The 23,697-nt window shown below is 38.2% G+C and overlaps 1 protein-coding gene across 1 annotated transcript in view; it reads right to left on the bottom strand.

The window, feature by feature from the left end:
• CA10 (carbonic anhydrase X) overlaps positions 1–23,697 on the bottom strand; it is a 190,628-nt gene that overhangs the window by 147,702 nt on the left and 19,229 nt on the right. The window contains exon 2 of the mRNA XM_014949534.1: positions 3,927–4,001. Coding sequence (XP_014805020.1) covers positions 3,927–4,001 — 75 coding nt within the window. The remainder of the gene's footprint in view (positions 1–3,926; positions 4,002–23,697) is intronic.

Below are 23,697 nucleotides of genomic sequence, written 5' to 3'. Positions count from 1 at the left end.
CTGGGGGTAATATAAAAAAAAAAAAGCCTTAAATTTGCAGAAAGAGTAGTTACTTAACCAACAGTAATCTGTTCCTTGCTATTGTAAAATAATGAATTGTATCAACAATTCATTGAAAAGTGAGACAATGGTTTTACATTTTTATTACGTTTAGCATCCATGCAAAAATACAGAAAAATCTTATTTTCTTTATACTCAACACGATTTGTAAACAGTCAGTTTTTGCAGAATCACTGAAGGAAGCAAGAAACCAAGAAAATATTTTGTACAAAATATACTTCCTTCAAGCTATCTTTAACTGACAACGAAAGCTGAAATGTTATATGTACTAAGCTAAGTTGCAATCAATAAGTGAATGATTTCCAAAATCTATGCTCTCTCACCCTGAAGAAATGAAGTGTTCCAATATATTGCTTTCTAAAAGAAAAACTGCTATTATTGTTCCAATAAATAATTATATATGGCTGGTTAATTCTTCAGAGTTGGCACCAGACTGAATGATTTTGAAGAGTGTGTGCAGACTGTTTAAAACACTGCTGTAGCTCAGACAGCACCACTGTTTTCAGTGACAAGCAAAATGCACCAGACAGTGAGTGATGCTGCAGCCTCCTGAAGTCCCAAAATAAGACTAGAAGAAATTTTACAGTTAGTACAAAAGGGAACAATGCAGGAGTAGCAATCAGCAGGTTTGTGTTTCATATTATTTAGGCAGCCAAACTAAGTGATCACCAGTCTCAATGTATGAAATGGACCCCTACGTGACTGGAGGATGGTGTAATACATTAGCTTTTCAGAAAGTTTAAGATGTGTTTGGGTTTGAAGTTTCATATAAGGCATGGACAAAGAGTTCATGGCTCTTATAGTGACCTGCCTGTCAAAGGTTATTTTTGGACATGTACATAAAGAAATATACAGTTTAAAAGAAATCTTAAAGCTGTAATAAAAAGAAATCTCTAAGTCCACACAGGAGAAACTAGGGTTGCCCTGCCAGCCATAACAAAACCTTAGTGGTGATAGCAGGAAGTTTATAATCAGGTTTTGGCACTCAAGATCAAGATTGTCAAATGTTTCAGGCTTCTTTTTCCTGAAGAAGCAGCATTGTCTGTTTCTAGCAGTCTTTTCTCTTTTATAGTAAAATAAGCTGTGAAAGGAACTACGAATAGGAGATTTCTCATCTCAGAATCTCAGGGAAATGGGCAGCCTTTGGTGATCTGTAGCCAACAATGAATCATACTGGATATAGATTTTTATCCAGAATAAAAGTTGTTTTACAACCTTTATTATAAGGAAAGAGAAGAACATTATCTGCTCCTTCAGCAAAGTTCACTCGTTATTTGGTAGAGATGGACTTCCTGCTCTTAGCTAAGATTAGCACTATTGCCTTGTAAAGTAACTTTAGACTTGGTCTAATTCAGTAAGGGTCACGAAGACAGTGTGTTCCCAGGGCAACAAATCTTATGCCCTTGTCTTAATACGTAATCCAAAGTTTTAGTAACAGGATGGAGTTTTGGCAAGTGAATTCCATGACCGTAAATTAGATTTAACCACCTTTATATTTTATGCTTACCAAAAGCCCACTTTTATGATGCTATGAAATAACCAGGAGCAGTATGGAGAGAATCAATACAATCAGACACACAAGAATATCAAAGGTTATGTCCATCTATTTGAAGTAAAAAACATGGTACAGAATAATTTGAAATATTATCACCTTTGCCACCCTGAAAACGCGTGCACTACTTCAGTGACATAAAACAGTCATAGTCACAGCAAAGCTCAGACAAACTAAAGGTTATTTTGAAAAGGTTATTTAAATGTATTTTAACCCATCATGAACTACTTTGATATTCCATATCAGAAAAAGTCTACATAGTAAAAGTATGTAATAATATAGATTATTATGCAAATCACCATGTGTAAAGAAAAGTATTCATTCTTCATCCTTGAACATTCCCTGAAGTTTAATTTAGAACCTAATTTGCATTCAATTAACATTTTAAAGCACTACCTACTTTCTATTTTGTTTGCCTACGTGACTCAAATCATAAGAACAATTCTTTGCTTTTAGAAAAGGTGCAAGATGGGAGAGTGTTTTATTCACCACTAGTATAAGCAGATCTAGCCACTGATGCACCTTCCTTCCTACACTTGACAACTCTGCACCCTCATTTGCAAGGCTTGGCATTAAGAAAGACCTGAACCACAGTTACTGTAGTGACAGAACCTGTCAGTTGCCATTGCTCTCTTCTCTGTTGAGCAGTGCAAGAAGGGAAGTTGGGAAAGACGGTGTGACTGATGGGTCTTGCACCTCATCTCTGCCTATACCCTCTCCTCCCTGGGAGATACATTCAGTGATTGTAAACCACTGGTTTACAACATGTCATTTAAGCTGTGAATCCCAGAATCTGGGGGAAAAACTGTGTCCAGAAGAACATATTACATTGGAAAGGGATTTAAAATACTTTTTCTAAAATCTATTCCAGAGTATAGGGAGTGTGGCATTTGGGGAATGTAAGGAAGTATGGTTTGATTTTTATGAACTGCTCAAAGACAAATTTCCACAGGATCCAGAGCATCTGTTAGGACTTGACTTAAATGCATTCAACAGAGAGTATTAAGCAGAAAAATTTATGGCATATTCTAACCTAGGCATATCGTGGTACACTCCTAAATGCATTCTTACATAAGAAGAAGTGATAGTTCAAAGAAAGACAGTGACTTTGCTTTGAAGTAGACAAAAAATACTCACACAGCCAAAGCTGCGACAGACAAACTCTAGCACTCATCCTGGAGTGTTTCACAATGCTGTTACCCCCAGTTAGTCATCTCTATGCTTGTGGTTGCTCCCCCAAGCAGCTAAAGAGCTGTATTCATGTCAATCATATTAGCTTAGATGTCAGTTTTTAACTGCAGTGACAGTCTTGCACAAATACTCCTTTCTAATATCTTTGGGGGTGTTAACTTCCAGCCCTGGAACAGGACAAATAGCTGTGGAAAGGCAACATCTTAGCAGATGGCTATAGCTGTTTGATTCAGTGCACATCAGTCAGCAACTTCAGCTATGGCTCCTCAGACTGCCTCGCAGCTATCACCTCTCAGGTGCTAATTAGCATCTCATGAGAGATCTGATATGTGACTGCTAACATTATGGATAAACTTAATATGCACTAACATATCCTTTGTGATGTGTTAGTCTGAGATCATAAACATAAAATGCATCCTTGAGATGCTTTAAATATAGTTTTCAAAGACTCCAAAATCTAGGTGCTGCAGGAAAAGATTAGTTGTTTGTTTTGTAAAAATTCATGAGATTTTTCTCTTCTGCTGAGACTTACAGGTTGCATAGTTGGATTTCAAAGAAACATGACAGTCTACAAGAAAGATGCCTCCAAATTACCCTTACTTTCTTCATTGCTGCTTCAGTGAGCTGGTCATAAATGTCCTTCTAGACAAATTTGTAAGGATGTGTGCTAGGTTAGTCCAATATTCAAGATGTACAGGTAATTCAGGGTGCTCAGAAAGGAGACGTCTCTCCACACTTCTCTAACAGGGATTCCTTCTTGAGAGTTTGCGTCATGACTGTTTTCTCCTTAATCATCTAAGGATGTTCCCCACCCCAAATTTCTCATGGTATTAAGACTAGAATACCACAAGCGTTACTTGATCACATATGTTTCTTTACATGCTGACAATTAAATTATTTTTCTTGATAACTTTAAGCTTAAATAATTAGAAAGTCTGTTAAGCAAGTGTCTTTTTCATTCACCTTCTACTGGGCATCCACCTTTTGGGTCGTGCAAACCAGGAAGGCTGAAATTTCTTGAAAGCAGGTGATTATGTTCTCCAGGTTTCTTCCCCAAACGCAACTGTATTAATTCCAGTGAAAAAACACTTAATAAATACTAAGAATTTTAAATTACACTTACCCGGCACAAAGCTTCCCTGTACCACCTCCTTATAAGCCCACCAGCCTTCATGGATTTTTGGTGAATTTTGTTGAGCTAGAAAAAAATAATCAAAGAAACCATAAAATTAAGGCAAGGCATAGGAAATATTTAATTACTTAAACTTTGGAAACTTTTAACAGGGTATTATCTTCTACAGAAAAGCCATTCCTCAACTTTCCAAGTGATGTTTATTCAATTTATTGAATTATGCTAAGCATCTGTATCTTAGAGGACTTTGTCCCTGATTCTCTTACATTAGTAATTCAGAAGCTGAGTATGTTTTAATCACTGATCTCAAAAATTCAGTTAAAAATGAGGGTCTATAGGCCATTCTGTGCCATCCATAAATTCAGTATGGGATAAAAATGCAGAGAAAAAGAGTGTGCTTATATGCAGTAGTCAATATCTAAGTCAATATCAGTCGATGGACTGAAAAGCAGTATTCCCCCTTCCTTTCCCTAGTTCTCCAATAACCTCTCACTTTGAATAGGAAGAAGTGACAGAGTTAACCACAGGCAATAGCTGTGTCTGTAGCTGCTTCTGCTCTCATCCCATATGCTCTGAGTTCTGAAACCTGAACAGAAATGCATAACCCATAGCTTCACAAATATTGGCTTCTGCTCTTAAATTTTTTCTGCTGTCTTCTCTGTCTGCAATATAGGCCTCAGTACTTATCCCCCACCACAGTCATTGTGGTAGCCAGGCAAGACACTTGCTTCTGTTAGGCATAGTGACACACAACTCTATTCCAGCTGCATTTGATAGCACAGGGCAGTTACACAATAAAAGGTTTCTTTGACCAATGTTCTGAAGGCTGTAACAATAGAAGTTTAAGCTTTGGATAAGCTTTGCTGCAATGAGACTGTTGCTTAAATGACTTCTCTAAATTCCTGAAAAGCCAAAAGCACAAAGATCTTGATCAGTCAGTTTGCTACTCATAAGGTCATTACTTCTTTGTCTTGAAGGAAATCAGAACAGGAGCAAATTTTGTGATCAAAATGTAAAATCTCTGTTAACTGGAAATACTTATAAAGGGCATACAGACACACAGCAAGACAAATGTGCAGTTGATTTCCATAAGATAGCAGATCAGACCTTTTCATATTTAGAGCAACTCTTTTTCACTGAGCTACAGAAAGCTCCGCCATCCTGTGTATCATTAACTTAAATGTTGGTTTGGTTTGGTTTTATAAGATACTTTAAATCTCTTTCACTAGGTCCAAGAATTTTTTAACATAAATACAGAGCTACAGAAGATGCTGGATTTAGCAGCTTTCTGCTGCAGTTTCATTTCTACATCACATATTACATACAAAAGACACAATTACCCTGGGAAAAGTTCCAGCAATATAATAAAAATTGTTGTTGTCATTAAAAATTACAAAGAGGATGTGACATTCCGACTAAAAAGGATACAAGATGAGGACCATTACATACTGTTCTATCAGTAACAAAACAATGTTTATGATTTAACTGACTGTAAATTGCAGAAACAAAAGTAAAGCTGAAGTTAATTAAACATACTGACGGAATGATCAACACTGCTTTACCAGAAATCCAGACACACTAGTGGAATAGGGTATATGTAGATGCAGATTCCTCTTTGTAGTAATGATGCTCATTCCATTAATTGAACGGTGACATGTTAAACTGAAAGGACTACTCCACTGTGCACTCTTTACAGATTGCAGAGGACATTATCTTCATTATTTTAGCTTTTATAACAGTGCCTAGAGAACTCGAACTCTGCGTGGCTTTGTTTGCTGGACTGCCCTATACAAACACTTGGAAAATGGCAAATCCCAGCCAACAATCAAAATATCTAAGCAGCAAAATATTCGTATCCAGCTGAACTGCAATTTTTTGGATCTCGACACTGGTTTATGCAGGTTGCTTTTTGGCCTGTATGCTCTGCAACAGAAGTCCTTAAAGATTTCAGAATGCTTCAGCAATAGGAGAGGATACTAATGACTGAGTCCCAACCAAGACCAGCAATCATTCTTCTACTTAAAATTTCCCAGAAAATTACATTGCATTAAAGCACATCTTGTAGTAATATACACAGCTAAAACTGGTTCAGCCAACCAGAGCCATCTGCATTTTAAAAGTGGGTGAAAAAAGTATGTAAGTAGATAGAGGCAAGTTAAGAAGACTTCAGGGAGGATGGGTGTTTTCAAATGCAACTGCTTACTGGCAGCATTCATAGAACATACACAGTTGAAAAACATATTGCTTTTGCCCATTCTGTGGCCAACCTAAATGATACATGCCAGGTCCAGAAGAAAAATATCATCCATTTTTCAGAGTTTAAATTAAACCAAAATCAAAAGAGGCCAGCTCTGCTTCAGTGTATTGCCCGAACACTTAGGCTAATTCGAAAAGGAATATCAGGACAAATAAGATTTTTGCCATAGTTTTTCAACTACTGCAGTAGTATAGAACAGACTGTATGAGATGAGCAAGAAAATTAGATTATCAAAGCTTTGTACTAAATAATTGGATGCCAGTACAATTGTTTCGGCTATCACAGAAGAGCATGACCTGGCATCACTCTGCACATTCCACAGATATCAGATCGTTATCTCTTCCATACACATGAAAACAAAACACACAAAAAGGTGCATAAAAATAAGCAAAATAAGATGTTGTACCATATCCATATAAAATGTCTAAGACAGGGCAAGAGCAGTCCTGGGAGTCCTGCTGATTTACAGAAAACTGAGGCCTCTGAGGAAATCAAGAGGAAAGGCTGGTGGTGGTTGTGAGATAATTCCCTAGACCAGGGAGGCAATCCCCAGTGCCATGCTCTTTCTTGAACCCTGAAACCTCAATGTTTTATACTAGTTCAGACAAAACATCCTGCAAAATAGTGCAGAGAGTGACTGAACACAGATTTCCACTCTGCTGTGCATATGAAATCTAGCTTGGTGCCAAAGATTTACTCTGATGGATCCTACAGGGACTTTGCTTAGAAAGGAAAAAGATTTATAAAGCTCTTATTTCTCTGAATGCAAAAGGAGGGCATCTGGTAAGGCCAGGGAGGAAAATTTGTCCTCCAAAAACTTCTCCTAAACCATTACTCCACTCTATGTTACATAAGTGGGCAAGAGGCCTTATTAAAGGAGAAAAAGCTGTTCTCTATTTTTGAAATGTAATCAGACCCATACCTGGATTAATAATGGAACAAGGGAATATAAAATTAGAATGAACTGACATATGGACAATCCTTGCTGAGAATCCTATCTGGGACGCTTACACCTGATGCAGATACAACACAGGGTCTCTACAATTGGTGTATCAGTGCCCATCTGACAGAATGGCACTGTTCCTGGGTAAACAGGTTCAACCTTATGGCTCAGGAATTGTTGCCAAGGAAAAGGATTCTTCGTATGTGCCAACTCATGACACTGAAAATAGCAAAATTCTCTCAGCATCGTTCTTATTTCAGTTAAACTATCATTCCCTTCATTGCAATTCTCCCACTTGAGGACCATAAAGAGAGGCATGGGCACTTGGTTTGGATTCCGATACTCCTATGTTCCTACCAGAACATTGTAGCTCCCCCATGGCAGCTCCTTTTTTTGGCATGGTGTGTCACATAAGATACTGAGGAGGCAAAAGGTCTAGAAAGCAATTCTGTATTCCTAAAGAGGGTTAAATATCTAAAAAAAATGAATTCATTTCTGATACCTCAGAGACTTCTGCTTTTACCTCTAATACCTAGAATAAGCCTTTAACTTCCAAGAAATACTCTTGCTTCTGCAAGGCATCAAAATAAACCGGCCCATCTGAACAGACACTTTGCTGTTAGGAGCACATTACCTGCACAAGTAGCTCTGCAACAGCAATATTAGCATCAGCACTGTATTCTGCCATTAGTAAGGACAGTCCAAACTGCCACCCTTGTCCAAAGTGCTAGAGGATATTGAATGACCTCCATTTGCTACAGTGTTCTCTCCCTTGCTACTGAAATCACTAGTATCTGAGATTAGTAGCTCTGCTGATATAACACCATTATGTCAGATCTCTTTCACTGCAGCTGCTGTAGAGGAGACAGGATATTTATTTGGAGCTGATATGACACGTGTTGCTTTCATTTTGTCAGATTATTGTAGGTATGTCTCATTGCGGAGCATAAAATTACAGGCTAAATTCAGCAAGATGTGCATTTTTGTTTCCTACTGACTTCCATACATAGGGAAACAGCATTGTACAGGATCATAAAACTGTACAGTAAATGCAAATAGCAAAAGATGCCAATGCCCCATAAAGGCATCAGTTAACTGTACCTATCTTAGAGGTTAAAATGAGTAGGCTTATGTTTCAAAGAGAAGTCGTTGCTCAGTCAGTAAAACTATTTTAAAATCATCAGATAACATTGTATCAGATACCAGGTACCATGATGCAGATGCTCAAATATCTGCATATATCTTGCAGCACAAAAAGGTCTTCATCTTGTCAGAATGCTAATGCTGATGCAATATAAAATGCTGTAATTAATACAAAATAGCCCTCAGTAAACATGCTTATTTGCAAGATAGAAACAAGCCATTCTACAATTACTTATTTACTTTCTATACTTAAATAAAAGATAAAAAGGCTTGTATCTGATGCCATCATTTGTTATGCACATCTGAGCAGAAGCTAGGAGTAGAATCCTGCCTGATCAGAATTCTCCGTTCACTTTACTGCCATTTCACACAGATGAAAAATGCCAGACTGTGGAGAATCAGGCTCACAGCAGCTAGGAAAGAAAATCTTTTTTCATCCAAATTTTATTGATCTGAGCTCTTCTGATTGCTATATTAATCACTCTGCATGCTTATCCCTGCTCAAATTACATCCTAAGTGTCTTGCTTGTCTTGCTAACCTGACTAGTATTGCCCTGGCATTAAATACATGATCACGTTTTTATCACTGTTACCTCTTCTGCATAGTTACGAGATTAAAAAGAAAACCTGCTGCAACTACGAGCCATATAGTTTCATAATGAACTTTGTGCAAAGCATTAATTCATTGCTAATACTTTGATATGAAACTCACAGAAAAATGGCATAGTGCTTACTACAAGAAAAATAAATCCTCAAATCTGCTATTACAATAGTGAACACTGAAAATGAAAGATATATTTATAAGGTATTTGATGTTGGTATGATCTTCACTTATATGAACCCTTGGTGTCCCACAGACTATTGGCTTTATGGGCCTTACCCTGTTTCTAGCAGAAGCTATTGCTTAGCTATGTAATACTATTGGACTTTCCATTCAGAGTTCCATAGTAGACTCTGAGTAGCTTCATCACTCTCAAGGTATCTTCTTCAGTCATTGACAAGTAATCCAAGGTGGCTGTGCCTTATTGCAAAAAGTAAGATTAGAGGAATTGTCCTGTAGTGTTTCAGAGGACCACGTGTTCTATTAGAAAATTAGCCCCACAGAGAACATTGCAGAATGATTTTTTTAAAAAATTAAGAAAAAGTTTAATCTTTTTTGCTAAATTCCATTTCCAGAATCGTAGCTAATGTACATACTTTGTAATTATTTTTCAATAGTTTTAATTTTTACATTTTATATTGCTATTTTGCACACTGTTAAACCCAAAGGTGCGTTGCCTAAACTTAGAAGGAACACAGACTTAGTCTAAAAAATCAGTTTCAACATCTTCAGTCACACATGTACTAGCTTTTGGCTCACACCAACAAATGCCTCTTAAAGTAGATGGAATTCACATGTACAAAGTGAACCTGACAGCAGGAGAACTAAGCAGATGCAATTAGCTGAAGACTCAGCTCTCTATAATTAATGTTCAGTTTGCTTAAAACAAGTCTGTACATAATTGTAGCTATTATTTAAGATGTTTTTATGCAGCCTTTTTATATAAAAAGAACCTAACAACACACACTTCAGGCACTATATAAAGCATCATTTATAAGTGAATAGTTACAGGACAAGAAAGGTTAGTCTGCTTATGAATATTGCAGCCTACATTGTATGCATCACCATACGATAAGGGAGGAAAAGGAAAACAAAGGATTATAAAGGGATCAATAAATAAAATGCTTTCATCAGCTATGCCAGATTTCTTTTTTTTTTTTTTTTTTGGATAATGTTTTCCTCAGAAAACATGCAAATGCTCTTTCATTAAGTTAATACTTTCCAATTCCATAAATCCTTCTTCTACCATCCCCGTGTGTAAAAGCTCTCACTGCTGCTGTGAATTCCAAACAGTATTCAACACAAGCAAAATGGACGTGACCTGTTTTTATCATGTCCGAGGGCAGAAGTAAGGCATTATCACTGGCACAGAGACTTGAGTATTCTGTGTATTTTCTTTGTTCCCTGATAAGATTCCAATTAAAAACCTGGGCCAAAGGGTGAGATTTCATACAAGCAGACTCATACATAGGCTGGTTGTAGTGACAATGTGATATAACATTCCAGGATACTAACAGCTAGCTGCATCTGCTGTCCCTATGTAGTTGGCCTTTGATGAGAGCTATTGAGTGTCCAGAGTCACTAAATGCTACTTGAAGAACCATAAACTAAGACATTTACAAGAACTTAAACCCACATTAGTTCTGCTTACAGCACTCTCTCACCAGAACTCTGCAAGACTTCAGTAGTATCCAGCAATAGCTCAGTTTGCAGGAAGTAAGAAGTATGTATAAGGCTCAGGTCTGTTCAGCAGAGGGGAGCATCTTGGGCAGGTATTATTCTCATCCCCTCCAGTCAAATATATTTGTGAATGTTTTCACTAAAGAATTTCTAATCTTAAATGACAAGGAAAGGGGCAAAGGCAAGTGATAGCCAATCTAAAGACCACTGCACAAAACTGGCAGGCAGGACTCCAGAACATCATTTCTTCCTCTGCTATTAATCTTGCAGGTGCCTGTGCACTTTCATTTATCTACCTGTAAAAACTGGCTTGTAATACCAGTTATCATCCCATTGTTCAAGAAAGGAAACAGTAAGGTTTAGTAGAAGGGATCCCATGAAACTGTGCTCATTAGGCGCTTTAAGTTGTGTTTCACTCAGCTGTGGAAATGCAATTAGTTAACAACTTCCTTGCTTTCTGACCTCTGAATACTATCAAAACAGTTGAAATAAGTTTTTTTTAAAACTTACGTGTAAGCAGGAATCATTCCAAATAACGTTTACAGAGAACAGGAGATGAACACACTAGGTAACATTATGCTATATCATGCTGTTAAAAGGAAGCTGTATAAACATGCCTTTGGGTGGTGGTGCCAACTTCTAATAAGCACTTTTCCATAAAGTATATATACCCAATCATGCAACTGTTATTTAAGTTCTAAAATAAATGAACAGTACCATGGGCTGTATCTAAAGATTTGTCAGAAAAAGTTAAAACCACTTTGACCTATTCTTCCCTGAGCACCTAAGTACATCAGTGTAAATGATGGACTGCACTGCAGGGTTAATTACTTTATGTCACTGCATCCAATTTAAGATGAAACTCTGCATATTGTTCCTAACTCAATTGTAGAACATCAAATGTCCCTATAAAGCTGCTGTCCTTTTAATGTGACTAACACACACGTACAAGGCTTAGACCACAAAATGTAAAAAAGTACGTTGACCATCTCCAAGTAGTTTTTGGCTAACATGGCTGGAATACTAAGGCAGTGTTACACCTAATGTTATTTGCTTCAATTTTTAAAATACTACTTTTTTCATATTTCTTCTTCAGCACAATTTAATTTCTGAAATGACTGAGAGACAGGGAACTTCTATATATGCAGTCTGGGAAAGTTGAGCAGCTTTGTTTGATGTGAAAGAATGCTAAAGGTTCTACCTGCTAATTACTATCAACTAGGGATGCAAATTTTCCTAGGGATGCTTTGTTTCCGCAGACCCTGAACATATCTACAGAATTCGTATTACTTTTGAATGAGGTACAGTTCCTTTTCCTTTTGTGACACAAGAGTTGAAATTGCATCAAAGCTGAACTACTGCAAGAAATCAAAGTAATTAAATTAATACAGGAGGAAAATACATAGCTATATTGCAGCAATTAGAACATAATACTGATTGCAAGCAGTGTGGGAAATTCAAAGGGTAACACCAGAGATTCAGCACCCTTTATCTCAGTCTGATGATATGCTTAGGATTTCATGGGTCCTAAACCACATTAATACAGTTTGGCTGCCTCAGTGTTTTCCAGAGTCTCTGACAGAAGTGTCAGCATACACTATAGCCTACTCTGTGTTGTGTCAGATGGGTAGTTCCTCTCCAATGGTTGTTTAATCATGTCTAGATATAAAGTGTGAAGAGCTCTATAAAATAATGCAGTAAGAAGAAGCAAGATATCTTGTGATATTAACTTTGCACTGCAGGCCTTCTACTCCCATTAATTTCAATGCGGTTTGGGGACACACAGCAACTTCAAAGAAATGGCCTCAATATCCTTGAGACTTTAGAGTTCAATACATTTTTAATGCTAAATTAATAGGGCTTCCTTTAAAAGGAAACCACAAAGTTCCTTCCTCAGAAGTACATACGATATTGATGTGTCATCGGGTTTCTGAACCTCGCTGCTCTCTGTAGTCTCTAAACAGAAAGTTACCAATCAGTAATGGTACCGCCAGGGACTGGCCTGTTAGCTGCCACAGGCAGATCTTTTTTCTCTTCCCAAATCTTTGGCTCCAGGAAAGAGAAATTATTTCTCAGCAGTCTTCCCGTGAGGAAACTGTGCCCAGAATTTAAGTATTCATCACTGCTCGGGCAAACTCAAGGGGAAAAAATAAAGGTCTTCCAATTAACCCCAAAACTAATGGCACAGCATCAATATTAGGTGCTTGATCCTATAAAATACACAGCAGCCTCAAATCCCACAGAATTCTACAGCACACAAAAACTTGCCATCCAGAACGTGATATGGAAACAATTCTAAAGAGCTCCATCATATGCGGAGAATTCGTAATGCTTAAGTTTCTATTATGAGCATTTTCCCCAATCTTAACAAAGGGACATACCTCAAAAAGACGAAAGTAGGGTTTTTCTCCCTGGAAAAGTCAGTGGAACTATCAATGGCCATCAGTAGGTCTTACACATACATTACTCTAACTTCAGTCAACACAAAATTATGCATGTTCCTGAGCAGGGAAAAGTCATTTTCTCCTGGCTAACATAGCTACATATAAACAAAAGCAATTGCAACAAACAACACAGTCATTCAAAAGCTAATGGCAAAGGGGAGGCAAAATTATTTTGATTTTAGTGAATTGGATTCAGAGACCCAGATTTCTAGTCATTCTGGGGTTGACAGTCAGGGCACCAGGGCATCCAGATCATCTCACAGCTCACTGGACTACCTAAATCCTCAGCACTTAAACCTTATGTCCTGGCGCTTTCTGAGATCACAAAGTCAAAAAATGTTTTTCTGGCCATATAATAACAGCTTTGCTAGCATCAAGAAGAAATCTAATGTCAGAGGCTAAGCCAAGATATGGATCCATTTCAGTCAGTGGCATCATGACAGAAAATTGAAGCCATCATAATGTGGTTTTATTGCAACTGCTCTTCACCATCGCCACGGCAGTTTATCTGTTTCTTTGGAATAGCTGGTGCTTGGTTACTAGATGTTTCTTAACAGAATAGGGGAAACAAAACACTTTGTAGCTAATTTTTCTGAATTAATAACTGACAGCCTTTCTTCTAGTATAGAGCAGTACTTTCAGTGGTGTTAACAAGATTGTGATGTATTTTTCAACACAAAGTATTGTTTCAGACTAAAGCAGATCTTGACTAGCTCAACATAATGTTCTTACATCATGCAGATTTTCAAAAAAGCTCAGTTTATGCTTATTCCCATTATTACACATGGCACAAGTCTAGAAGAATCTTAAATTGCAACAAACTCATTACATTCCCTTTAAATTGCCAAAAAGGGTTAGGATCATCGGTTTGTTTCTGTGTGCTACCAAACAATGAGATGCCATAGGCTATCAAAAGTTCCAAGGGCCGTGTTAACAATACAGGATTTTTATATATGTTTCCCGCACTCACATTGCTGTAAAAACTGTGGAAAATAACTGTACATTACTGGAAGTAATAAAAGACTAAAGAAGGATATTTGCTTCTGTGATAGTTGGGCCAAGTTAGAGCAACTCCCAACAAGAAATGATTCTTTAGAGTTCCCAAAGAGTAAGCAGAGACTCTGACCCTACATCATAAAAAGCTGTCCAAAGTTGCAAAGTACCTTTATACTTAACCACTACATCATTAATGAACCCCAAGTAATTTAAAAAAAAACAAAGTGCACAGCTCAGAATCCCAGTAGTATTAACATGACCATGACACAAACATGACTGTTGTGTATTACCAGCATTAACTTACTTTGCTTAAAATTAATTTACAATACAAGAGGCAGCTTAGGAAAGTAGAGAAGAAAATACAGCAGACTTATCGACACCTCAATCCACTTATGTCTCTGTAACCCAAATGATGAAGAGTCAACCCCTATTAATAAAACAGAGTACATATATTTCACTACTACCATTTTACCCTAAGTAACCATCAATGTTAAAGGTTATCGAAACCTGGAAAAAGTGAAGAAAAACAGCTTTTTTCAGAGTTCTAAAATCAGAGATTGGAAATAACTGTGGAAAAGTTGAACTGCACAGGAGGAACTGTGGAGCAGCAACAGGGAAAAAATTCTAGTCAGATCAGCTGCCAGAAGAAGACAAGACAGATAAGAAAAGAATGTCTTATTCATCTCAGCTGCCAGCCATGTCATATTGTATTGACAGTCCAATTCATTAATTACTGTTTAGATATTACAGTGATGACAGCCATATAAATACCTGAATGTAGAGCTTTTACTCATTTATTTTGGACTATTTTCAAGAGACATCCCTAAAAAATTGTACTAGTTTGGAAGCATTGTTTGTTTATCCCACTTGTCAGGTGAAGACCAGGAAGAACTTTTTGGGTTTTTTTTTTTTTACTTTGTAATGCTCTGTCTTGAAAAGAGACAAATCACTCTCTATGCCTCCCACCACCGTTTTTGCTTCCCTGTAGTCCTATGGAATATCCCTCAGAGATTACTTCTATCATCCATCTGTCCATAGTTACGTTTATCCACTGATCCTGGAAGAAGTCATACCCTTCCCCCTCTCTGGACTGATTCCCGAGACAGCAGCGTTATTCTGGCACTCTGCTGCTATTCTGTTATTCCTATCAACCAACCAATGATTTTCTTGGCTAGAAATGATGCAGCTCTGTCTACTCTGGGTGACTTTAGAGAGCAGCTTATCCTTCTGAACCCTACTAAATTTCTTGACTTCTTGGTCCTTACAAAGATGTCCTCTATTCATCCTCCTCAGCCACTTCTTTAGCCACTAGTCAAAAGCAGTGATATGCTTCTTTCCTCCCTCTCGTTCAGTTTTGAAGTTAAGATGGAAGATATTTCACACCAGCTGTGATGCCTGTACCTGCTTCATTTTGCTGATCTAGAATTTTAATCACTTTCTAAATTATTGATGCAGAAATCCCAGGTAGAAAAAAAACACTTTCATTTGGGTATCTGTTGTTCATAGCTTCCTCTCCTTGTCTTTGACATATGAGACTTTGGTCAACAGATAAAAGAAAAATAAAAAATCCACCAAAGGTAAGAACTTAAAAAATGTATTTAGTTCAAGGGAACTGTATGGAGAAATATGTCACTGCAAAGATTTCATCAGGGATTTCCTCACTTTCCTTCTTTTCATCTGTGTAGTCCTGTTTCTTCGAAGTCAAAACCCACAGAAGTTTCAGGCTTTTATTGTTGCCTGTAGCAAGAGGAAAGATTTTTATTTTTTTTTTTAGTGAGGGTAAAACCAACTCAAGATTGGAAATGGAAGTTGTAGATTTTATATGTATATGTTTCCCTCCTCACCAGCCTGGAATATCTGGAGACAAGCTGCACACAGGCTCATTCCAGTACCTTAGCCATAAAGACTAGCTGCCTATCAACTATTGTGCTAACTACTGAATATGACAGCAGTACAGAAAAACATGCCCATCAATAACACTCATTGTCTAAATCATTTAATTTATCAAAATGCTAAACAGTTGTCCATCTATTGAAATGAACAGACATTCAACTTTAAAAACATGACCACGGTGCAGTAATACAAAGTAATATACTCCAACAGCAGTAAGACCAAGAGGCCCAGAGCACCCGCTTTCAGACTATCAGAAATAGGGGAAAATGTCCTTGAATTCAGGCCAATTTGAAGAAGCTTTATTTCGTTCACTTAAGATTCTTATTGTATTCAATTCTGATTAGTGAATGCTTCAAATAACAATTCAGGATAACTGTGGCAAATTCATTGCAGTGCAGCTGCCTGAAGAATACACTACATTCCTTGGAGACACAGACAACCCATAACCTGATTATCCACAAATAAATGTCTGTTGAGTCATCTGCATATACTGAACACTGTAGATGGGAACAGAGAACAGTGGGATCTGCAGACCTATAGATCTATTCCATAAACATATAACAAAAATCATGTCCTCGTGTCCTATGCCTGCCTCTTTCCTGTATTTCAGCCTTTGCCACTTAAGCCTTTGATTTACGTATGCGGAAGGGGTTGCAGATACCAATGAAAAAGGCATGGCCAACCCGCCTGCCCCCTTCAAAGCATCTGCAGTCCTGAAAGGAAAGTACCAACCACATTATGCTGAGAACTAACTTGTCGTTTCCTTAACTATGATTTGTCTGAAATCACACATGGCATATATATACAAATACATACAGACTGCTCTGTCTCTCAGCAGGTCATACCAGCTACAGTACTGTTTACCAGGCTACTTTGGCTCTATGGCTGCAGGATTAGACCTGGTTTGTGCCTGGGTGGTGAGGAGCACCAGTAGATAACAAATGGGTGGAAAGGCATGCAGAAGTCAGTGACAACGCTGATAGGAGAGGTCAGACTCTGTAGGAAGTAAGTTACTTCCAGGCCTTTGATCTTCCCACTGGAACACATTGAATTTTACGCATAACATCACAGCTGTGCTATAAACTCCTAAGTCCGCTTGAAATAATCTACCGAATGTTAGGCATTCGAGTCAGGAGATTAGCAGTTTTTAAAAAATACTTGGAATACTGAAATTAATCTCAAGCAAACAAAATCTTGTTTGTGTCCAAAAAATTAAGACAGTTTGACATTAGCCTCATAGGCATTAAAATTGTGACACTAGTAGCCAGGAGAAATGGACTGAATTCTGCACATTTTAGTTCTTTCCTTCACATAAATGCCTGCCTTGCTGTTCATGAAACTCTACGATAACCACCAGGGGAACCCAGTGAGGGCTGATGAATAATGCACACAAATCAAAGTCCACTATATCTGGCTGGGTGACCAAACAATTATGCAATGAACAATACTATTGACTCTGTAAACTTGATTTTGAGCCCTGTTAGACAGATGCTTAGGGTCAAAATCGGATGACAAAACTGGATGCATGGAAAGGATCTTACACCAGGGTCCTTTATCCAGCTTTCAATTTCATACCAGGCCAGGTTCACAGCGACTGCCATGCTACAATGCCAGGTTTTCACTCAGTCATACAGGAAACGAGGCTCAGTACCAGAAGATGCCAACTTATTTTACATTAGTCAGACTGATCCCCACCCTTCCACACATGGTTGGAGTTGCTCCAGCCACATACCTAAAAGGAATCATGTGTTTCCTTAAATCCTTATGGTGCTGTGTATATGGCATCTGTTTGTTTTTTCCCCAACATGACTTTGTGCAGCAGTATGTTGATAAGACTGCTCTTACTTATTTTTTGTACTTTTTGCAGCACAGAAAAGTTGTAGAGGTCATATGCTAGAAACAGTACAAAATGCAAATCATCATCTGTATTTAAGAATTTGAGAAACCCTGTTATTTATCTGGAGAATTTGAGAAACCCCGTTATTTAGCTGGAGAACAAACAGTTTAACCATGGCTGCACCTACTTCAACCTATTCTACTGGCCTTCAGACCTTAGGCCAAATCCTTTCTGCATGTGTCTCCTTTTTGAAATCTTTTACCATGTCCTACCTTCCTCTCCTGGTTGTCAAATTCATGCATGTTTATGATCTTCTTACTGGTACATCATCATACATAAGGAGCTTGAGTCTGTAACTCTTAGTAATGAAAGCAGTCCGTGTAACTCAAAGTTTTCCTGTACGAGTGAAGATTAGCAAGATTTAGCAAGACTGACGCAGCACTCTGCAGAACACAACATTTTGATAAATGATGCTCTCATAACAGCTTATGCTAGGCACATTCTAAAACATGTAAGCTGACAGGAATTATTCTGATGACTTCAAATATGCACTGAATATGGTTCCAAAACAAACACACATGTTTTTGTGACCCATCTATATCACAAAAATTCTTTTTGAGTAGGGATTTCTTTAACTGTGATTTCCGCAACTGCAACCCAAGGTAGATATGAAGAATGTGGGACTGGACTTGTACTACTGCTGCACAGCTCAGCTGGTTAGATATTGGCTATGCCATCAGCAGGTTCACCCAATGGTGATAATATTTACTTTACAAACACTCACCATTTCTTTTCATTATTTTCTGCCATTAGAAAGCAACCTGAGTGTGTGGGAGATGTGAGGGCAGCAACCAAAACAACAACCTCTGATATTAAGGAAGTCATTAAGGGCTGTTTACTCCCCCAAAAAACAGAAGACTACTCAAACAAAAATAATCAATTTGGGGGTTCATGCTTTCTTAAAATATGCTTCTTTTCAAAGACAATTCAGTAATTCTCAATATTTATCGTAGCAGTCATAGGGCAGAATTTATTCTAACAGTTTTTGTAGGGATAGCAGTGGATTGGATTTGAGTTGAAAGATCTACACCATTCCCTCTGCCCTACCCCAGAAATAGCTCAGAGTAAAAGAACAAAGTTTCTCCTTTGGGTGGTATTTCATTAATAATTGCAAAAATTTTGGTGAATTAGACATGAATGAACACTTTGGCATCACTAGCATTTAGCAAACTACATCTTTATATCTTTACCACATAAACATTTTCTTTCCTTTAATTCTTTTGGTAGGTATTCTACATTGAAAAGTAAAAAAAACATGTATGGTTTTGTGGACCGTCAACCTACGTTACTGAGTATTAAAACAAACAAAACCCCAAAAGGCATTCCCTTTTGGAAATTAAGTCAATAATCTAAAAGCAATCCAAATCACTTTTCATCATACATCTTTAAAGAATTTTCAATACACAATTATAGACTTGTCACAGACCAGAGGCTAAGTGCACATTAAAATGTTAGGCATTAACCATTCTGTTGCTATTAAACACAGCAGTAATCCACAGATAACACTGCTGTAATTTCAATAAGTGTCAAGGTGTTTGAGAAGCTTAGCAAATTTCTATTGTCTCAAAAAGTACAATTCTGAAATCATGTCACCTCTGATCTCAAGTGCCAATCTTTTTCTTTACCCTTGAACTTTTCATTCATCCCAAGTTTAAAAAAAATGACAAAGAAATGCTAAAGACAGCCTAACCAAGGAAAATATTAAACCCTGAACTCCAAATGCCTGCTTAAACAATGGCCCCACTTTTCTTCCATCCGCATTCAGCCATGCGCTTGAATTTAGTGTGACAAGTGCTGTGGTGAAATGGGATTGACAGTACTGGGTGGACATGAGGGACACACAGTGGACTATTTCCTTAGGACAACTATCACCCTGAACAGGCATTTTGTATTAAAGCTTCTGATTCATTGTCTTAACACCCCCTACTCTTCTTGCTGGCACTGCTTCTCAAAGAAGTCGAAGTCTTGTCTGCAAACCCAGAAGCTCCATCAATTCATGTGAAGTCAGTCAACAGAAACTAGTACAGCAGTAGTCAGGTTATTGTCACACCTATAAATACAATTTCAACCATAAATCGACATAAATGAGGTCAGAATCCACTAACACTGCTTACACACACATTTGCACTGGGTTTAACTAACGTAACAAAAAACTGGCATCAATTATACTATGTCAACTTTGAGTACCAACTAGCTGTAAGCCACCCTGCCTCACACAAATCTGCACTAAGAACAATACAAGATTTGGACCTGGAAGCCTCAAGATCTTCAATGCATCTTTTCAATTGCTTTATAGTCTGTCTGGGCAATTATCTCTGTGAAATACAGTGCAAAGCTCCACCATTCTGATTTGGCAGTGAGCTGTGAGTCAACTGTCTTTGACCTACCCGAAGAGGGTTCTACACACTGAGCAGCAATATCCCTTTATTTCTGTATAACAATTAGTGGAAAACATTTTGAGATATTTGAGTAAAAGGTACTATAGAAATAGGATGTACTGTTCAAATAAATTACAGTTCTCTAAGCTTTGAATTAAGAACTACAGTCACTCCTAATGAATTAAAACATGACATGTTTTACTTGCCTCCTACACGTGCTTGTATCCTTTTATAAAAGGCTAATATAGAAATTCTTTAATAGTCTCCCATGCATTAGAAGAGCTAGATAGTCTATTATCATCAATACAAGGATTAAGAAGCACTTACATATGGCCCACAGTCACATTAGCATTATCCTATACTAACATGACAAAAATAAGATTAATTTTAATGTTTCCTCTTTCCCCTCGAAAAGATACCAAAAAGACCTCTCTGGACTTTAGGAAGGAAAAGATTTCCAAACTTCACTCTAAGCCACAGCAGACAAGAGGACTGCTGTCATTACATAGCTATGGCATCGCTGGGCATTGCTTCCTTCTGTACACAGAGCAAAAGCTGTCTTTTTAAGGGTCTGATCTTCTTTCTCCTCCACTGCAGTCTGGTCAAACTGCACAATGACTTCAACAGAACATGAGCTGAACCCAGACCTGCACCTAACAATTATCTAAGAACCTAATGGTTCTTAGGTTAGATAGGCCAGTAGAAATTCAGGTGGGGCCAACACTTGGAAGTAGAGAGCCGAGTAAAAGGAGAGGACTGGTTTTGCTTTAAGTCATCCTTAAGATGACTATTTGAGTATTTTTTTTCATCAACCTAACACTCGGGACCAAGATAGAGAGAAAGGGCCACTGCTTAGACTTTCACTGTAGGAGAAAACTCTCCGAAGGCTCATTAACTGAAGCCAACAAGGCAGTGGCATAGAAGGCCACTCCAGTCAGTCTTCTTAGCACTTCAAGGTAAAGGTATCATGGATTTTTAGCACACGATTCAACCTCCCAAAATGTTTGATTCCTCAGCATTCCTCAAGAGGTGGTGTCTCTTTTCTACAAACGTGCAAATGAATGACAGAGTCAGAGAAAGATGTTCTCTACCTTTTAGTAGCCAACTTGTAGCCCCAGTGTACAATTTTTACAGAACTTAGACTTGCAGAGCACTTGGCATGTATAAAACATTTCTCTCATTGACCTGTTTTAGCTGTAACTGCTCAGCGCTTCTGCAAATCAGGCCACGGGGGAAACAAGCAATGTACAATTACTGACCACCCTTGAAAAGTTTGATTAAAGTGCATTGCCAAGCAACACAAATTCTGGTAAAGACAGTGATAAAATTCTATTCTATAGAGAAGCCTTAAATTCCTTTGTGACTATATTTTCCTCTTCCTGCAATCCCCTCCTTTATTCACTGTGTCCCACAACCCCTGCAATAAAATGACAATTTGCTAAATTAGTGTTTTTTCCCACATAACCTTGCACAGGCAATCATACTTCTGGTATTTCTAAAGTGTTAAGATAACTTTAGATTGTGAGTGTGTATGAATTCCTCACTTGCCTTTCCCCTACTCTTATTTTTTAATAAAACTAAAAAAAAATCTACAAAATGGCATGATTTTTGTACCTACCGAAGTGATTATAAGGTTAGGTCTTTCCCTTCTTTCCTGTATCTTCTCCATATCTAACTGGTTCTCCGACCTAATTTCTCCTCTCTTTCTCTCTTTGCCTCCCCCATTCCACAGCACCTCATTCGGGTGCAATCTCCTCCGCACCAACTGTCTGCTTGTCTTCCCACCCCAGCATGTAGCACAGCTGTCCTCACCCAGCCAGCCAGTCCCACTTACCGCAGACACCAAAATCCAGCCCAAAGCACTTCATTTGATAAAGATGTAGGCTTTATAACTTATTTCAAGCTTATCAAGGAGATCTGTTTCTCTCAGCTGCTGACTCCATTTTTATCATACAAGAAAATATATGTATGAGTGTGATGGGGTATACATCTGTGTACAAATGTGCATAATATTTGCAACCATAATAAATGTGAATGTAATTTATATGAAAGAACAGCAGACTAGATCATTGGAAGAACCCAGTAGATGATATATGAGTGCTTCCTTTAAGAGTTGGTTACTGAAGAGCTTCTGGGAGTAGGAGAGGGGAATACGCCTGGGAAAGTGAGTACCTGGACCAGCAGTTACAGCAGTAAAAAGAATCTTGAGGAGAGGGAGAGGCACTGCACTCAGCAAGGACAGAACCAGGAGTTAGAGCTATAGAAATGAGCCCCAGCTCTGTAGTAAAGGTCCTGAAAGAAAGTAATCCCAATAGAGGAAGATTGTGAAGCAGTGGTTAAACTCTAAGCTCCTGACACCTGTGGACACTTCTTCTTCTAGATCTTTCAGGCTCTCCTCCCTTCTCTGGCAAAGGATCCTCAGAGCTGCTCCATCCCCCATTATCCCATACCCTGGATGCAGGGGCAAACAAGTTTTGGAACTGTTGATCTGCAGCAATAGTCAGAAGCAAAAGTACTGGGAAAAAGAATACAAAAATGGGTAGCAAAGAGAGAATCTTCATCTAAAACCTCCCAGCTGTTACAGTTAGAGGTTTAGGAATCTCCTGAGCCAGAGGTTCTACTGTATTAACCTGGGAAAAACTAAGAATAATAATAATGCCTTTTCACACTTGCTTCAAGTTCCCTTACTACCTGCAGAGCAAAATAAGGCCCACAGCACGCACTTTTAGGAAGAGAGAGCCTACAGCTAGTGCAAGTCAGATGTGTGTTTAGCAAGATCAGTGGAGCTGTGCTGACTTACTGCTCACAATATAATTTAGGTTGGAGTAGAATCCAAAAGCTCCAATGAGAAGGAGAGCTCCATCCTGGCAGGCACCTACACTCATGCATGCCCTATCCCAGGGAGACAGGCCAGGCTGCCTTCATACACGTCTAATTGGGCTCTCCTTGAAACTGATCCTGAATCCGCAATGTTTGCAGAATGTTTGTTTGTTCACTCCACTGAATTGGAACATGAGAATTACTTTATCCCTTGCAAAATGCAGGCCTTGCCAATGTACCAAGGGATTGAACTCAAAATCTAATGATAACGTATAAAACATACCCTCATCCTCCAGGCTGTGTGTATTTGACGGGCTCATCAATTTCTATCTATCATAAAAAAATTGATCTCAGCCCTGTAGGCTCAATAAATAGAACATTCGTAGCTCAGACATCTTTAACTGCCCATAGAAAGTTGCTAGCTCCATCCAGCTTTTTCAGGTGACATTTTGACTTTCCACTCCTTTTGGGGAGGAAACTAGGAGAAGAAAAAAAATAGTGTATATCCATCTTCCTCCTTTTTTATCCTGCATCAGAAAGAAATTGACACTTTCCTGGTGGCCACTGGTAGTTAATCTGCTCTCAAGTTACCCATCCTGATACAGCCTTTCCTTGTGCTTTTTCATTGTGCTATTCACATGTTATTTAAGACAGCTTGTGCTGAAATGCTGAGCATCAAAATATGAAACAAGATCCATACTGTCATTTAC

Source organism: Calidris pugnax, unplaced genomic scaffold (genome assembly GCF_001431845.1).
Source record: "Calidris pugnax isolate Ruff unplaced genomic scaffold, ASM143184v1 scaffold9, whole genome shotgun sequence".
NCBI classification, from domain to species: Eukaryota; Metazoa; Chordata; class Aves; order Charadriiformes; family Scolopacidae; genus Calidris; species Calidris pugnax.
This window is presented reverse-complemented; position numbering and strand designations above follow the sequence as displayed.